At 42.3% G+C, this 16,864-nt stretch overlaps 1 protein-coding gene across 3 annotated transcripts in view; it reads right to left on the reverse strand.

Annotated features, from left to right (window-relative positions):
* MTR (5-methyltetrahydrofolate-homocysteine methyltransferase) overlaps positions 1-9,769 on the reverse strand; it is an 86,444-nt gene extending 76,675 nt beyond the window's left edge. Inside the window, exons 1-2 of one of the 3 annotated variants that reach the window (XM_020787259.3) lie at positions 9,626-9,767; positions 7,230-7,441 (exon numbers count right to left, since the gene is read on the reverse strand). In XM_020787259.3, the coding sequence (XP_020642918.3) occupies positions 7,230-7,441; positions 9,626-9,674 (261 nt within the window). In that variant the 5' untranslated portion in view covers positions 9,675-9,767. Of the gene's footprint in view, positions 1-7,229; positions 7,442-8,756; positions 8,837-9,625 lie in introns of those variants that run through there. The other 2 variants (XM_020787268.3, XM_072993198.2) reach the window with 2 other exon arrangements.
* Positions 9,770-16,864: the final 7,095 nt, after the last annotated feature.

Below are 16,864 nucleotides of genomic sequence, written 5' to 3' on the forward strand. Positions count from 1 at the left end.
CACATGCATAGTCACATTTCCAGCTGCACACATGAAACATGCATGGCACCTCACCACTGAAACTTCCAGAATCCCCAATAATTTTGTCCAGTTTCCTGTGTTCATAGAATGGCATCTTCTCACATGAAACTGAGTTCATGGGAGACTGAAAGCAGATCTCATCCATCCGCACCTTCTTTCACTGCTCTTTATTGTTTCAGTCAATCTTGTGTGTAATTCAACTCTGTACAGTGGGGTCTTGACTTGAGAACTTAATCCGTATTGGAAGGCGGTTCTCAAGTCAAAAAGTTCTCAGGTCAAATCTGCATTTCCCATAGGAATGCATTGAAAACCATTTGATCCGTATCTGCTCTTTTCCGTCCATAGAAACTAATGGGAAGCTGCTATTCCGCCTTCGACCACTAGAGGGGGATATTTTGTTTCTTTTTTTCTTAGGTCAAGAAAGGTTCAGGGAAGGCAGGGAAAATACAGTCCAGGCAGTCTGAAGACTGTCTCCCAATCCACTCTCTAAACGCTGGGAGGAGTGAGGAAGCAGACAGGCACCCTTTTCACTGGCCAACAGTTAACTGAAAGTTCAAATTCTGCACTTTCCCTGCCTCCCACGTGGGTTTTTTTTCAGTTCTTAACTCAAATCTAAGTATGTAAGTCAAGTCAATATTTTCCTATGAGAGTGGTTCTTAAGTCAAAATGTTCTTAACTCAAGCCGTTCTTAAGTCAAGACCCCACTGTACATTTCCAAGCAGATGAAAGAATAGTTTGAATCCACAGAAAACTCTTAAGTAAAGTGAACAGGAAGGCATGGATGAGGTCATTGCCCCTTCTATTCACTTTTTTTCATGCAAGCCCCCCCCCAATAATATTTTGCCTACATATATAAACACAGACACATGAATAAAATACTCATGGGTAGCCTATCACATCTAGCTTGGTGGGTCAGTGAAAACAATTAGAGACCCAGTTCACTATCTGACTGTTCTAGGAAACTCCAGAAAAACTCCTGTTCAGCATATAGATACCTGGACGTCTGGGCACACAACCTGGTAGCACTGCTCATCTTCAGTTGGGAGGAGCATTTGGAAATCCTCACGCCATGAGGCAGAGCTTGGAACATTTGTTTAAAAACGTGACACACAAAGTACACTCATTGCTTTTTCAGTGTACTACACACTGGCTGTTACTTCTTATTTTAAGAGTAACAACACCTTCCTTTTTACTTCACTATTATTGCATCCTAATTATGGTACTCTAGGGATACCATGGAAATAGAAAATTCACAAGAAATATCTAGGGTTGTAACAAGAGAAGAGGCCCAAATATGAAATGGATTGACTCAAAAAAATGGAACCGTAGCTTTTAGTTTGCAAGACCAGTGCAGGGCCATGTGACAAGACCTTCCAGAGGTCCATTGACTCCTAGACTCACCATACATTGTAAGTGACTTGACAGTACATGGCATAAGCATTGATGTACAAAACTATACATTAAAACTGAAAAATGCCGCTCAGTGCTCCCCAAATGAACATCTTAGAATTACAAAACATTACTCATAACAACAAAAAAAACCTACATTTCCAGGTGTTGCATTATTTTGCAAAAGGAGTGTCATTATGCCCTCATTATCATAAGAAATAATATATTAAAGGAAACCTTTTTACTTGTAATTGACTGCTGTGAAGCACTGTCCAGGAGCATAAAACTTCATGCTCAGGAACCGTCCCATTTGGTCTAACCTCAAGGACACCCAGAAAGAAATGTACTGTACAGACACTGATTGCAATTCTTGGCCCCCAGACATGTTTTAGATTATCTCAGGCTCAGCAATACACATTCAGCTGACAGAGCTCACTAAGGCAGAGAGCAAACAAAAAGAACTTGTACACACTCTTCTAGTCCTAGAAAGCTAAAAAAAAAAAAAGATAAGGTACTGAAAGTTTATAAGCAGGATTTAGAAGAAGCCATATCCAAACTCATATAACCTTTTGTCTAGGAATTCTTTCCAGGGCTCCAGCCAGTCTGGAATCAGAATTTCACAGCTCTGTTTAAGCCATAGTAAGGAGTGATGGGGGAAGGGAACATTGTACTATATTCCCCCCCCTTATTTTTTATTTGTTTATTTAAAATACTTTTAACCACACCTTTCTCCTTAAAAAGAACCAAGGTGGCTTATATCATTGAGAGAAAATATGTAAGACAGTAAACTAGACCAGCATTCCTGCCCTTCGGGGGAGTCCATCATCTGCCATCACTTAGGCACTAAGTGAGAGACAGTGTGGCTGTCCTGCGGCTGGTTGCCAGCCTTTCTGGGGGAGTTTGGCTTGGACTCCCTCAGCCTTGCGGAACTGGGCCCTGCCTCTGGCTGCTCCACCCACTCCTCAATATTAGCCACCTGGCTTGGAGGGGAGAAGGGGCTTTAGAAGGGATTTTTATTGTGATTATCAACTGCCACAGTAGATCTGAGGGAACAGGAAGGGGGGGAGGGTATTGGAGGGGGCAACCATTAATGTGGTGCTGGGTAGGGGAAGGAATGGCAGTGGGGGTCGAACATGCCCACGTAGGAGAAGGGAGGTTACATATCTTACATCTATCCTAGTCCTACCCCCAACCAGATGGTATCAGGGGACCATATCAATGAACCTTCGAGCCACACGGTGCTGCTGATGAATGCCAGGTCAGTACAAAATAAAACTGCCCTCATCCATGATGTAATTCTGGATGAGGATGCTGACCTGGCATGCATTACTGAGACCTGGGTGGGAGAGGAGGGTGGTGTTCCCCTCTCCCAGCTGTTTCCGCCTGGGTACTCGGTCCAGCACCAATGTCGCTCGGAGAATCAGGGAAGGGGAGTTGCTATAGTCTATAGGAGTTCTAGCTCCTTCACCAGGCTTCCTATCCCTCTGAGAGGAGGTCTTGACAGCCTGTATTGTGTGTTGGGCTTGCGAGACAGATTAGGGATTCTGTTGGTGTACCACCCACCCTGCTGCATACCAACAGTTTCCCTGCCTGAGCTGACGGAGGTAGTCTTGGACCTGGTGTTGAGGACTCCCAGGCTGTTGGTGCTGTGGGACCTCAACATTCATGCCGAGACTCCCTTGACTGCTTGGATCTGTCCATTCTACCACCACTTCGCTCGACCCTTGTCCATCCTGGCTAATTGGAAGATCAGCCGGGGGGGTTGCACTTGGGTCCAGGAGGCCGTGAACACCTCTTTGAGAGAGTGGTCCCTACCACACCTTAAAAAGGCTAATCTGGACCCAAGCCTGGTGGTTAACTACCGACCAGTAGCGAATCTCCCTTATTTGGGCAAAGTGTTAGAGCGGGTTGTGGCTGGGCAACTCCAGGCGCTGCTGGATGAAACGGATTTTCTGCATCCATTTCAATCAGGTTTCAGGCTGGGTTTTGGCACAGAGACTGCTTTGGTTTCCCTGTACAATGACCTTTGCTGGGAGAGGGACAGGGGGAGTGTGACCCTGTTGATACTCCTAGACCTCTCAGTGGCTTTCGACACCATCGACCATGGTGTCCTTCTGGATAAGCTGGCTGGGTTGGGAGTTGGGGGCACTGTTTTATGGTGGTTCCGCTCCTTCCTGGCTGACCGTGTCCAGAGGGTGGTGCTGGTGGACAGTTGCTCTGCCCCATGGCGTTTATGTCATGGGGTTCCTCAGGGCTCAATACTGCCCCCCGTGCTGTTCAACATCTACGTGAAACTGCTAGGAGAGGTTATCAGGAGGTTTGGGCTGAGGAGTCAGCAATATGCTGATGATACTCAGCTCTATCTCTCGTTTTCCACCAATCCAGGTGAAGCAGTTTCTGTGCTGAACTCGTGTCTGAACCTGATCATGGACTGGATGAGGGTTAATAAACTGAAACTCAATCCAGACAAGATGGAAGTGCTGCTAGTGGGTGCTTCACTGGACAGGCTGGAGGGCTATTTCCCTGCCCTGAATGGGGTTACACTCCCCCTAAGGGACAGGGTCCACAGCTTGGGGGTGCTCCTAGACCCCAGTCTAACACTGGAAGCCCAGGTGGACTTGGTGGCAAGAGGCGCCTTCCTTCAGCTACGGAAATAGCACCAGCTACGGTCCTACCTGGACGAGCAGAGTCTCATGACAGTTACGCACACACTGGCAACATCCCGCATCGATTACTGAAATGTGCTCTACGTGGGGCTGCCTTTGAAGACGGTCCGGCGACTGCAACTGGTCCAGAACTGAGCTGCGCGGCTGGTGAGTGGTGAGGCCGCTAGGGAACATATCAAGCCAATTCTGTTTAAGCTACATTGGCTACCAGTTGCTGCCCGGGCCCAATTCAAAGTGCTTGTTTTGACATATAAAGCCCTAAACGGCTTGGGCCCTGGATACCTGAAGGACCGCCTCCTTCCATATGAGCCTACCCAGCAGTTAAGATCTAGCCAGGGGGCCCTTTTGAAAGATCTGCCCCTCAAGGAGGTAAGAGGGATGGCTTGTAGACAAAGGGACTTTTCGGCAACTGCCCTCGGACTATGGAATGCCCTCCCGACTGAAATTCGTCTGGCTCCGACGTTGATGACATTTCGGTGCCAGGTCAAAACCTTCCTGTTCCAGAAGGCTTTTAATTGAAATAACATCAACTGTGGGTCCTGATGATGGCAATTTTAATTGTATTTTAATTGCATTTTAATTGTTCTGAATTTTTATTGTATTTTAAATGTTGTAAGCCGCCCAGAGACCTTTGGGTAGTGTGGGCGGCATATCAATCAATCCTTGGATCTTAGCTTTCATCACGTTGGTTTGGACTGCTTGTTCTTGGGCAAAAAAAAAAATCAAGCCTTCGGGTCCCCAATTTTAGCCATTCCTATGTTGGATTATGATCATCCTTTCCATCAATATTTCTGAGTTCATTTTTCCAACTGTTTAATTTATTTTCAAATTGTTGCTGAGCCTTTGTTCCTGTTATTTTCAAAATATTCTCCATTTTGACTGTCTTAAGTAATTTTTCTCTACTTGTACTGATATAATGATCAGATAGGCAGGACCGTATTTTTCGCTTCATAAGACGCACCTTTCCATAATACGCACCAATTTTTTAGGAGAAGAAAACAGGAAAATATAATCTGTTTTCTTCGCTCCATAAGACGCACAGACTTTCCACCCCCGTTTTGTGGGGAAAAAGTGCATCTTATGGTGCGAAAAATACGGTAAATAGAAAAATAAATAAATAATAATTATAATCATTTAGGCTTCTTTTTTCCTCCTCTACCACCTGCTGTATTTGCAGTAATCCATGACTTCCAATTTATATGATAATATAACCTATCCACATCACTTTTTGGATGTAGTGTGTGATGCTTGTTCATTAGTTTCCATGTTTTTTGAACCAATTCTTCTAATATATTTTGGGTCCCATTATTCCAGCTGGATATCTAATTACTAGAACTGCCCATGTGTTTATGGTTTTGATTTTATTTCTACCATTTAATTTTTATTTTAAGATTTTCCACAGCCTCTTGATATATTCTCTTTCTTTAATTTTTGTGTGCAGAATGTTATCCGCTTCTAGTATTCCAAGGTATTTATAATTTTCATCACTTGATAGTGATTTCATAATATTGCCATTTTTAACTCAATTCCATCTAGTTTTTGGACCTTCCCACAGTGTATAAACAGAGCTGCTCATTTGTCAATTCCAAATTTCATTTTAATATCTTCACTAAATATTTGCACTGTGTTTAGCACAGATTCTATCTCTGTGGAACTTTCTGCATATAGTTTTAGATCACACATGTATAACAGATGATTGATTTTTCCTGCTTATTCTGAAATATGGTAGTCCAATCCAGTTTTATTTAAAATTATTGACTGGGGATTAGCGAGATGTTGAAAAGCAGTGGTGACCAAGAATTCCCCTAAAATATTCCTCTTTATTTTTTTATTTGATTTATACCCTGCCCATTTGGTCTATACGACCACTCTAGGCGGCTTACAACATAACATAAGCATTAAAACCAAGAATGCTACATAAAACATCCAATAAGAAATTAAAATACAAAATGAAGAGGAAATAAATAAAGAGAGAGAGAAAATAAAATCAAGTGCTGACAGGAGGGAAGGCTTGAATGTACAACCATGTTTTTAATTGGCTTTTAAAAGTACCCAGCGTAGGGGCCACGCGGATCTCCGGAGGGAGGTTATTCCAGATGCGAGGAGCCACCGCTGAGAAGGCCCGATTTCGTGTCTTCTCCTTCCGGGCCTCTCTCGGCGTCAGGCTCCTCAGCCTCACCTCCCGACTCCCGTGGGTGATCCGGGTAGAATTTGGTGGGAGTAGGCATTCTGCCAAATATCGAGGTCCTAAACCGTTTAGGGCTTTATAAGTGTGGTGCAGGAACCGGATGGGCAGCCAATGCAGTGCGGCCAGAGTAGGAGAAATATGTTGGTATTTTCTCACTCCAGTAAGGAGTTTGGCCGCCGCATTCTGCACCACCTGAAGCTTCTGCATCAGCCTCAAAGGCAGCCCCATGTAAAGTGTGTTACAGTGGTCTAATCTTGAGATTACGAGCGCATGCACCAAGGTAGTGAGCGCCCCCGTATCGAGGTAGGGCCGCAGCCGGGCAATCCACCAGAGATGGAAGAAGGCGGTACGGACTACCGACGCCACCTGTGTTTCCATGGTGAGCGCTGGGTCCAGATGGATCCCCAAGCTGCGAACTCCACTCTTGGTGGCTAAGGTCACCCCTCCAAACAAGGGAGTCCCCCAAGCCGCCGACCATGGGGGTGCCGCCGACCATGGGGGCACTCCCCTCAGAACTTCCGTCTTGTCCGGATTCAGCCTCAGCCCAAATTTCCCAGATTTCTTCACCCTAGACCATTAGGACAATTTTCAATGTTTTTCTTGAGTAACTTCTTAATATTTTTACTAATCCCAATTTTTTTTAGGCAGGTGTTAATTCAGCTGGGTGGCAATGAGTCAAATGCATTTTATAGCCTATCCAAGCCATGCTAAGTTTTGTTTTTCTTTTTTTTTCTTGCATTATTTAGTGTCATTTTATCAATAAGCAGGTAATCTTTCCTGCCTCATGACTTTTTAAAGTTCTCTTTCTGTTCAGTTGAGTATAGAGTTTTCAATTAAATAATTATATATTGATCTTGCAATTATTATTATTGTTATATTTATATAACTTACTAGAAATGTCTACATATGAATCTGCTACCCATTTTAAACAAATATAAATATTCCCTGTAAAATCGCATACTGACCTTGTGAATTTTGTAGATTATGTCAGTCTGTGTTATGCTCAATAGGTCATTATTTCCCTTTAATGGTTTCAGATGATCTTTAAATTCTTGCCCTCGAAATTCTTCTTCTGACAACATATGCTGCTGGATCATGGTCCCCATGCCTCCATCCAAAATCATAATGCGCTCCCGTAAAATTGTTTCAATTTCATGTTTGAGGCTTTTCTTGGTAGCTGTTAGGAAAACAGAGTCAAATTGTGGGAAATATCTATTCAAAGCAGTTGCTACATAGTTTTGTGGTAAACATAACACTGGTGGGACACAGTGAGCTAGAAGAGACAGAGGACCTTCATAATAATTAGCAAGAAGATTGTCTCTCTCTCAATTCCATGGCCTCCTAAAAGTAGGACATGCCATCTCCTACTATCTGTCACAAATTATCCATCTGTGACCTTCTTTCTAGTTCTAGTTTTTGACACTGAGGGCTAAGTCGATAATAACGCATGTTCCACTGAACTAGTCTACACTGGTTTATTTGTTTCACTTATATGCCACCCACTCTACCCAAAGGTCTCTGGGCAGCTTACAATAATTAAAATACAATAAAAAATACAATAAAAGATAAAACAATTAAAATACTATTAAAATAATATTTTATGGTTGGGAATAGTAATGTAGTTGAGGCCACAGAGTTCCTCACAGTCCCCTATTCCTTAGCCCACCAATGCAGTCTGAGTGATAAATATGGCAACAAAATACCGTATATGTAATATATAATACTGTATTACACATAAAATACATATATGAAGTCTGTCTGTCTGTCTGTCTGTCTCTCTCTCTCTCTCTCTCAGGAAAAAACGGATTATCTGCTTCTGCCACGATGGTTCTAAAGTTCTCTTACAGGGTGACTGGCGGGATGTAAGAAAGCAAAGGTTGAAAACTCTTTATTCTACATTAAAGAACTGGGTTTTTTTTAAAAAAAAAAGTAGGAGTCATTACAAATACTGCAGTGTTACATTATGACCTGAGTTTGCATCTAACATGTTTGTTCTGGTCCAAAACCGCCAATGATAATTTTCACAAGATGGAAACAACTGCTCATAGGATACACAAATTAAATTTCTACACATACCTTTGAGCATGATCAACTATTTCACATTGATTTGTTTCTTTATGATAATAAAAGCACATGGCCACATTAAGGTACTTCCTTTCTCAAACTGTCCCCCACTTCTGCCTTTCATAGGATCAGACTCACACCAAATATCTGCATACGTAACTTACAGAAGTTCAGACTTTCAGTAGCCTTTTTAAAAAACAGGGGCTTGACTTCTTTCCTCAAACATGTATTGTTATGATTACTCTGCAAATACTTGCAAAGTCTGCTTGGTTTTATTACAAGCTACACAGCTTTGCAAATAAATGGAAGAGCGCGTGAAAATACTTGCATAGCAATGGTACAGAAATATTAAGAACAAATAACTATGATTTGCTTTTGCTATTGTTGTATTTGCTAGTCCTGAAGAGAATAATTTGTGCCTAGTTCACCTCAGGAACACAATCAGGGGTATTTGCTGTGACTACACTTTCCTTCAAAGGTAGTCGGTTGGTGTCCCGTCTCAAATCACCCGTAAGAGTTGCCAAAGCAAGGCAATGAATAGGCGATCCCACTCTGGCTGACTAGATTCACTACAGAAAAGGAATGCAGTCAAGTCAGAGTGCTAACACGTGGGTCAAATGCACGCACAGCAGGATGACATCTCCAACACAGAGAAACGTACAGAAAGTTGAAAGCCAGGTCACAGTGTCTTGTGATTTCCTGGCTGCTACTGGGTTTTCGGTACAGTATTTTAAAAAGAATCGATTTATTTTCTGGTAGATCTAAGCTCATCTCTGCATTATCTAATGAGCAAACTTTATTGCATCATTTTCTGCACCAAGAGCAGACAGCTATGAGAGCCGGCAATGAATAAACCGGGGGCGGGGGAGGGGGAATTCGGCCTCCCACATCTTAACAGGGTTCACCCGACGTCGGCACGAATTACTTCTGATCACCTGCAAAAACTTACTACAGCAACAGAGCCTACTCCCATTTTCCACCAAGTTTTAAAAGCCGTTTAGCGACAAGCGGAACAAATCTGAACAAAACTCAGCGCCGAGTTTGCAACCTCATTTCACCACCATCTGAAACAGAAATAATCTCTCCATAAAGCCTGTCTGGGAGATCAATTCCTTAAGCAGTGGGAGAAAAGACAGATAGATGGACAGAGAGAGAGAGAGAGAAATTGTATCTAGTAACAGCAGAAGTAGCGGCGCACGCATTCCGGTCCTCCGGACCCGAAGCAGCAGCGGAGACAGGGTCTTTCCACGCTCCGAGCCCCTGCGACACCGAGACCGGTTTTCCTGGGATCACGTACCGGCAGATGGCTGGCCGGGCTCAGCCCGCTCATGGATGGTAGGCGACATGACTCCTCCAGCTGCGCCTCCCGAAGTTGCACTAAGAGGCGGGCATTTCGCTGCCTAGAATGGCCCATGGGCACGGCAGAGGGCGCCTGCGTCACGTCGCCTGAGCGCGCAGGCGCAGACGACGCGCCTTCGTCTCCATTCATGCCCTGCTACGCGTTGTATTTCTTGTGGTCTTTGGGTCGGCCCCGATCCGGTTTGCGTCGGTCAGCTTCAGGTGCAAGGGAGGGGAAAGTAGATCGTTCGGATTAGAGGTCTCCCGGCAGATACCTCTTCTTCGTGGTTATAAACAGGGCCCCTCCTCTCCACACTTTTGGTGTATATTCAGAAACCTCGTGTGACTGTGGGTTGGTTGGTTACACAACATTGACGGGCGGGTGTTTCTAGGACCAACCTGAGCGAGGCACGGCGGGGATCTTCCGTCCCTTCGGTGTAACAAGTATCCGATCACGGCCAGGACCGACGAGGATTAAAAACAACCGTAGATCCTTGTTTCGGAGACGTTTTCCAAATGGAAACCCCGCCCCGCCATTTTTAGCTCCTAAGGGAAACTGACGGGTACTAGTAGTGTGGGGTGTGGAAAGTGGAGCCGGGTGTGTGTGTGTGTGTGTGTTACACACACATGCACAGTGAGTGAATAGTAGAGTTACACACCCACAAACATATACACAGTGATTATTAGGCAAAGTTACACTGGATCAGTACTTTGCTCCATCTAGTTAACATTTCTATTCTTTCTTAAATCCTCTGAATACTATGCAGGGAATGCATTTCTGCCTTGATTGAACGAAGTTGCCAACTGCTGCAGAATTGTCATTGTCGGTTGCCTTGATTGATAGGTCAGCAGTTGGCTGAAATCTTAAACCTCAAGGTGGGGGCTGAGCCTGAACATTTTACTCCCAGAGTCAGTGTGCTGGGTGTTGCTTCCCCCCATATATAGTAGCCACCCTTTTAGGTCACCCCAAATTTGCCACTTCAGGATTATGGCAGGGGCCCTATCAAGGTGGATAAAAATCATTTTTTAACAAAAAAAAAGAGATCAATTAAATTTTTTAAAAATTAATATTTAAAATTTAAATAATAAAATGATTTTTAAAATTTAAATCATGATGTAAACTGATTTAATTTAAATCAAATCCACCATGGCCCCTGTGTCCTTGAGACTAACAACAGGAAATGTTGGCCAACACATTGGAAGGTGAGGAGCAGGTCTGCTTCTTTGTGATTCTACATAGGCCCTTGCCTCTCCACAAATAAAAGGTCTACCAAAGTACTTTATACAAATAAAAGCTTAACTTGTAAGCAAAGTACCTTGAATCTATTTGAGGTGATTGTGGTTCTTGTTATTATAAGGTGTTGCCAAGTCGATTTTTACTTATGGTAATCCTCCCAGCATTTTCTAGATATTAAGTACTGAGAACTGCCCTATCTGTCTCTCTGTTTCCAATAACACACTGTGATCTATACTTCCCCCAGGGCCACACAGGTGGTAGGATTCATAAACCCATCAGCCACACACGCTCTTGGTGAGCTTAACCACCCCCTGGTGGTCCAGCCAACTTGGTTATACCACTTCTTCAGCATTATTACCAGACCTAAGCCCCAGTCTTAAAACATTTGAAGAGTAAGAGAAATTGACATTATTATTATTATTATTATTATTATTATTATTATTATTATTATTATTATTATTATTATTATTATTATTATTATTATTATTATTATTATTATTTATTTTTTATTTTTATTTTTATTTTTATTTTTATTTTTATTTTTATTTTTATTATTATTAAAGTGATTTTTCTTAATTTTCTGGCCTTCTGTCATGCACTGGGGTGCACTCTAAGAGTACATGACCTGCATGCATCCTAGTGTGTACCAAATAGCCAGACTGATCATGCACAACAACTACACAATTTGGGGTTTACCCTGTGCAAACCCAACAGGACCCTGGTCTGTGTTGCATTTCATGGCATATATTATAAACTAGTTTAGGAAGATAGCTAGGAAATATAGTAAATGATGCAATCAAGAAAAATACATGAAGTGTGTGTCCTTGTTAAAACTGGATTCTACTGTTAACCTTATTGACAGTTCTGCCCCTTTCTGTGTTAGCTGAGTAACATGAGAGTAATGCAGCTGACCCTTAGAAAACTAGGTTTGAAATTGTAATAATTCATAAGGACCCACACTGTGTGGAGAATTGGCACTGCTGCCAGAGTTGCATGCCACTGAGATATTGTAAGAGGGGAGCCCCTTCTGAATAATCACAGGCGGCATATTCTGCTGAGAGACATTTTAGTTTGAGTGCTCCTCCCTGTAGACAGAAGCTCAGCACTTTGAGTTTTAATAACTGAATATGTTATCTTCAAGAACATCTCAGGAACCTAGTTATATCTTACTTCTGGATATTGGCAGTAATAGAGAATTCATACTAGTTTTGTGTTCTGGCTATCTCTTTGTAGCTAAACAGACAGCATACTAGCACAATGGATTGTTTGTGAAGTCCAAGACCATAATAATAAATACCTCATTACAACAGTTATGATATCTGTGGTTAGTTATTCGGCTGTGGAGCCGGGGTTAAGAGTTTCATTCCCCACTGCGCCTCCCGGGAGAAGAGCCAGCCTGTGTGACTTTGGGCAAGCTGCACAGTCCCAGGGCACCCATAGCATAAAGAAATGGGAAACCACTACTGAGTACACTATACCATATCTAGGAAACCGTGAAAGGGGTCACTATAAGTAAGAATTGACTTCACAGCACAGAAATCATCATCATCATCATTTATTATTATTATTATTATTATTATTATTATTATTATTATTATTATTATTATTATTATTATTATTATTATTATTATTATTATTATTATTATTATTATTATGGGCAACGTGAAGCCTGCCTGGTAACCCACCAAAGGTGTGTGTGTGTGTGCTCACAACAGAGAAATGCAGTTTTGAGTTTGGTGTGGGAAACATATTATTTAAGATTTCCAGTCCTCAGTAAGTCTGTGGGCTACCCTGGATGAAGCCTAACAATACTACAGCACATGATAGGACTGAATCCTTTGCTACTTCATTCCTCCATCATACCTTGGGGCAGCAGGCAGATGAGAAGTACTTAAGCTCAGTGTTTGCTGCCCACTTCTCACCCCCTCTTCTCTGCTGCTTGTTTTTAAGATCTCACCTGGCCAAAGCAAAATGTTTCCAAAGGTATTTTTATGTGCTCTGTATACTTTTTGTACATTTTTATTTGGGCTATATAGGTGTCTCCTTAGTAAAGGGTGTCAAATTTATGTTTTGCCCACATAGCTATCTCCTTTTTACATTAATATGATAATACATTTGAATATTATAATTCATTGTGTTTTTGCAGGACCAATTTTTTAACCACATGTAATCTGCATGGGGTGCTTGTACTGGGAGAAAGACTGCATATAAATGCAATGAATAAACAATCTGATAGTGTTTCTGGACAAAGGTCACCTAGAGAGTTTCTTGGACAAATGGGGATTTGAGACCACCATATATGGTGGAAAATCCATGATGCTTAATCCAGTTCTGGAAAATGATATAAAATTTAAACAAGATATACTTGAAATTGCCAACACTTAGAATAATTGAGTTGGAAGGGGTCTCTAATGTTGTTTAGTCCAATCCCCTCTCAGTGCAGGAATCCAAATCAAAGTAAGTCTGACAGATGGCTGCACAATTGTCTTGTAAATGCCTCTAGGTTTGGAGCACTCGCCATCTCTCAAGGTAGTTGGTTCCATTGTGGTACTGCTCTAACAGCTAAGAGGTTATTCCTGATCTTCAGCCAAAATCTGGCTTCCTGTAACTTGAGCTCATTATTACATATCCTGCATTCTGGGATGACTGAGAACAGATCATGCTCCTCCTCCATAAAAGAGTCTTTCAAGTATCTGCAGAGTGTTATCGTATCTCCCCTCAATCGTCTTTTCCCAAAGCCAACCAAAACTTGGTTTCCCCTGATCATCCTTGTTTCCCTCCTCTGAATTTGTTTCAATTTGACATCCTTCTTAAAGTGTGGTGTCCAAAACTGGACACAGTACTCAAAATGAAGCCTCACCAATGCGCAACAGAGGGGGGCTAGTGCTTTTTGGGATTATAGCATGCTGTCATGCTGTTTAACTGTTTGAAGAACAGTCTTGCAACCCATTTGTGTATACAGTACTGTATATTTACTTGTCAGCAAATTCCATAAATTGATACTGCCTGCATGTACATTTCCACAGATTACAGGCTTAGATAGTTATTAGGCAATTATAGTAAATATGTTGGTAACAGCCAAAATTTTATGTGCCACACTTTGTTACTAGATGTTCTAAGCCTCTAATGACCGTGTCAGTGAAACACCTCAAATTACATGGCAAACAGTAATTCTTTGTGGAATATGGCTTAATAGAGCAGTTTTAGCAGAAGACAAGGTCAGCATGACTTTCGCAGAAGGCGAAAGTTTGGTTTGAGAAAAGGCAGCCTGTCCTCAACAACTGTATATGTATGCAGCTGAAAGAAACCTGATGCCTGTATCTACAGTATGTAGCTGTACTGTATTCAGACATTGTAACCCAAAAGCAGATAGAGCTGCAGTTCAATATGAACAGGTCTAAAGAGGTGCTTTGTCAGCACATTCAGCTGAGTTCCAGCACTTTTGAGACAGGCAGCTCTGATAAAACACGGCTGGTTATGAAAATGCTGTGAGTATATTCAGCTGAATGCACCTCTTCAGAACTTTGCATTGACCGTCCAGTGATCTGATGTACATCTGGGTGGGGAAATATTGAGTATGGAATTTATGCCCTTGGCCCCACAGGGCTTCTGACTTCATGACCTAGAGCAGAAATCCTGGCCAAAAAACAAAAAACAAACCCTGATGTTCCTAATCAAGGCCTTGACAGCATATTGGCTTCCTATAAAAATACTGATATAGCTTTGTTTTGTTTCCAGGGATTTGCTTTGAGACTGCTGTAACTAAGAGGTGGAGCACAAGAGAGGCAGTATAGTGTAGTTGTTAGATTGTTGAATTAGGATTCCAGATCATGAGTTCAAACCCCTACTGAATGCCTGACCACAGAGCAAAACTATGGGAAATACTACAGATTTCCAGCAGGCTCATTTCCATTGATCATGTGATGCAATGTGGAATGCAAATCAGCTGGGGATCCCATAGCCTCAGTCTATATTTACTCTTCTCCACCAGAGACCCTTCCGTTTTTTAAAACTGAAATCCTTTCACTTCATAGAAAGGAAAGGCCAATCAAGCATGCACACAAATACTGCTTTGGCAAAGTATATTCCCGTTTGCCTCCTACCTCACAAGGGAAGACAAAGAAGGGCATACACACATACAAGCAAGCAATGTCAGCATTCACCTCTCTCCACAAAGCCTCTCTTCCATTTCTTCTTTTTAATAGCTTTTCCTAGGCAAAGCTCCTGTTTATTTGTTACAGCCTATGGAGTTCTACCATGGCAAAATAAATTGAAGAAATGAGTGATTGAAGAATGAAACAATCATTCATTTTCTCTTAAGGCAGTTCTTTTGAACCGTGACACCTACAGGCACTTCAAATAGATTTCACAATGACAGAACGCAAATTAATTGGCAGTTCCCTCACTGTGTAGTCACACTCTGACTCATAAAACCCATTGATGACCTTGGGCCAGTCACACTCTTATCAACCAGACCTATCTCACAGGGTTGCTTTGAAGATAAGGCAGGGAAGAGAAGAATTATGTGTAAACCTTCTTACATAAGTGTGTTCAGTGCAATCCTATGTATCTCTACCCATGTTTCTTTCAGAAATAATTCCCCTTTGATGTGTTGCAATCTAGCAGTGCAATCTGATGCAATTTGTACTATCTATATTTACTTAGAAGTCCCCCTATCTTCCATAGGATTTACTCTTTCACAGCCACATGAAAAAGAAAGTACAGTGATGCCCCACACAGCGAGGTTAATCCGTTCTGGATTAACCTTCGCTGTGGGAAACATCGCACTACGGAACACCAAAAGGCATTGGAACGCATTAAACAGCGTTTAATGCGTTCCAATGCCATAGAATACTCACCATAGTGCGATGTTTCCCAGGGGCCGGCAGCCATTTTCGCGCCCTCCCCTCGCACAACGAGGGCGCCAAAAATGGCTGCCATCAGCTGTCCGGCGGGTCCAAAATGGCCGCCAGAACAGCCGAAAGGGGCCGGGGCGCAGCGTTTTCGCGCCCTTGGTAAGCAAGGGGAGCGCGCGAAAACGTTGCCGGAAGCCCCGAAATGGTTGCGCGCAGTACATCCACTGTACATCCTTTTTAATTCTATGATTTTACATATCAGAACATAATAAAAATCATCTGGTCCTTAGCAGGTCTGAAAATTAGCATATTACATCATGTCACAGTTTATTTAACAAAAATAAAGCCAAAATGGAGAAGCCATGTGTGGAAAAACTAAGTACACCTTATGATTCAATAGCTTGTAGAACCACCTTTAGCAGCAATGACTTGAAGTAATCATTTTCTGTATGATTATATCAGTCTCTCTCATCATTGTGGAGGAATTTTGGCCCACTCTTCTTTATAAAGTTGCTTCAATTAATTGAGGTTTGTGGGCATATGTTTATGCACAGCTCTTGTATGGTCCTGCCACAGGATTGCAGCCAGGTTGAGGTCTGGACTTTGTCTGGGCCATTGCAATCCCCTGATTCTTTTCTTTTTCAACCATTCTGTTGTAAATTTGCTGGTGTGCTTGGGATCATTGTCTTATTGTATGACCCAGTTTTGGCAAAGCTTTAGCAGTCAGACAGATGGCCTCACATTTGACTCTAGAATATTTTGATATACAGAGGCGTACACGGTTGACTCAATGACTGGAAGGTGCTCAGGTCCTGTGACTGCAAAGCAAGCCCAAATAATCACCCCTCCACCACCATGCTTGACATGAGGTGTTTGTGCCAATATGCTGTGTTTGGTTTTCGCCAAACATCTCCATTTTGGTCTTGTCCATCCAAAGAACATTGTTCCAGAAGTCTTGTGGTTGTCCAGATGCAACTTTGCAAACCTAAGCCATGCTGCCATGTTCTTTTTAGAGAGGTTAGGCTTTCTCCTGGCAACTCTTCCAAACAAACCATAGTTGTTTGGTTTTTTTCTAATTGTACTTTCATGAATTTTAACATTTAAC

Source organism: Pogona vitticeps, chromosome 1 (assembly GCF_051106095.1).
Source record: "Pogona vitticeps strain Pit_001003342236 chromosome 1, PviZW2.1, whole genome shotgun sequence".
Classification (NCBI taxonomy): Eukaryota; Metazoa; Chordata; class Lepidosauria; order Squamata; family Agamidae; genus Pogona; species Pogona vitticeps.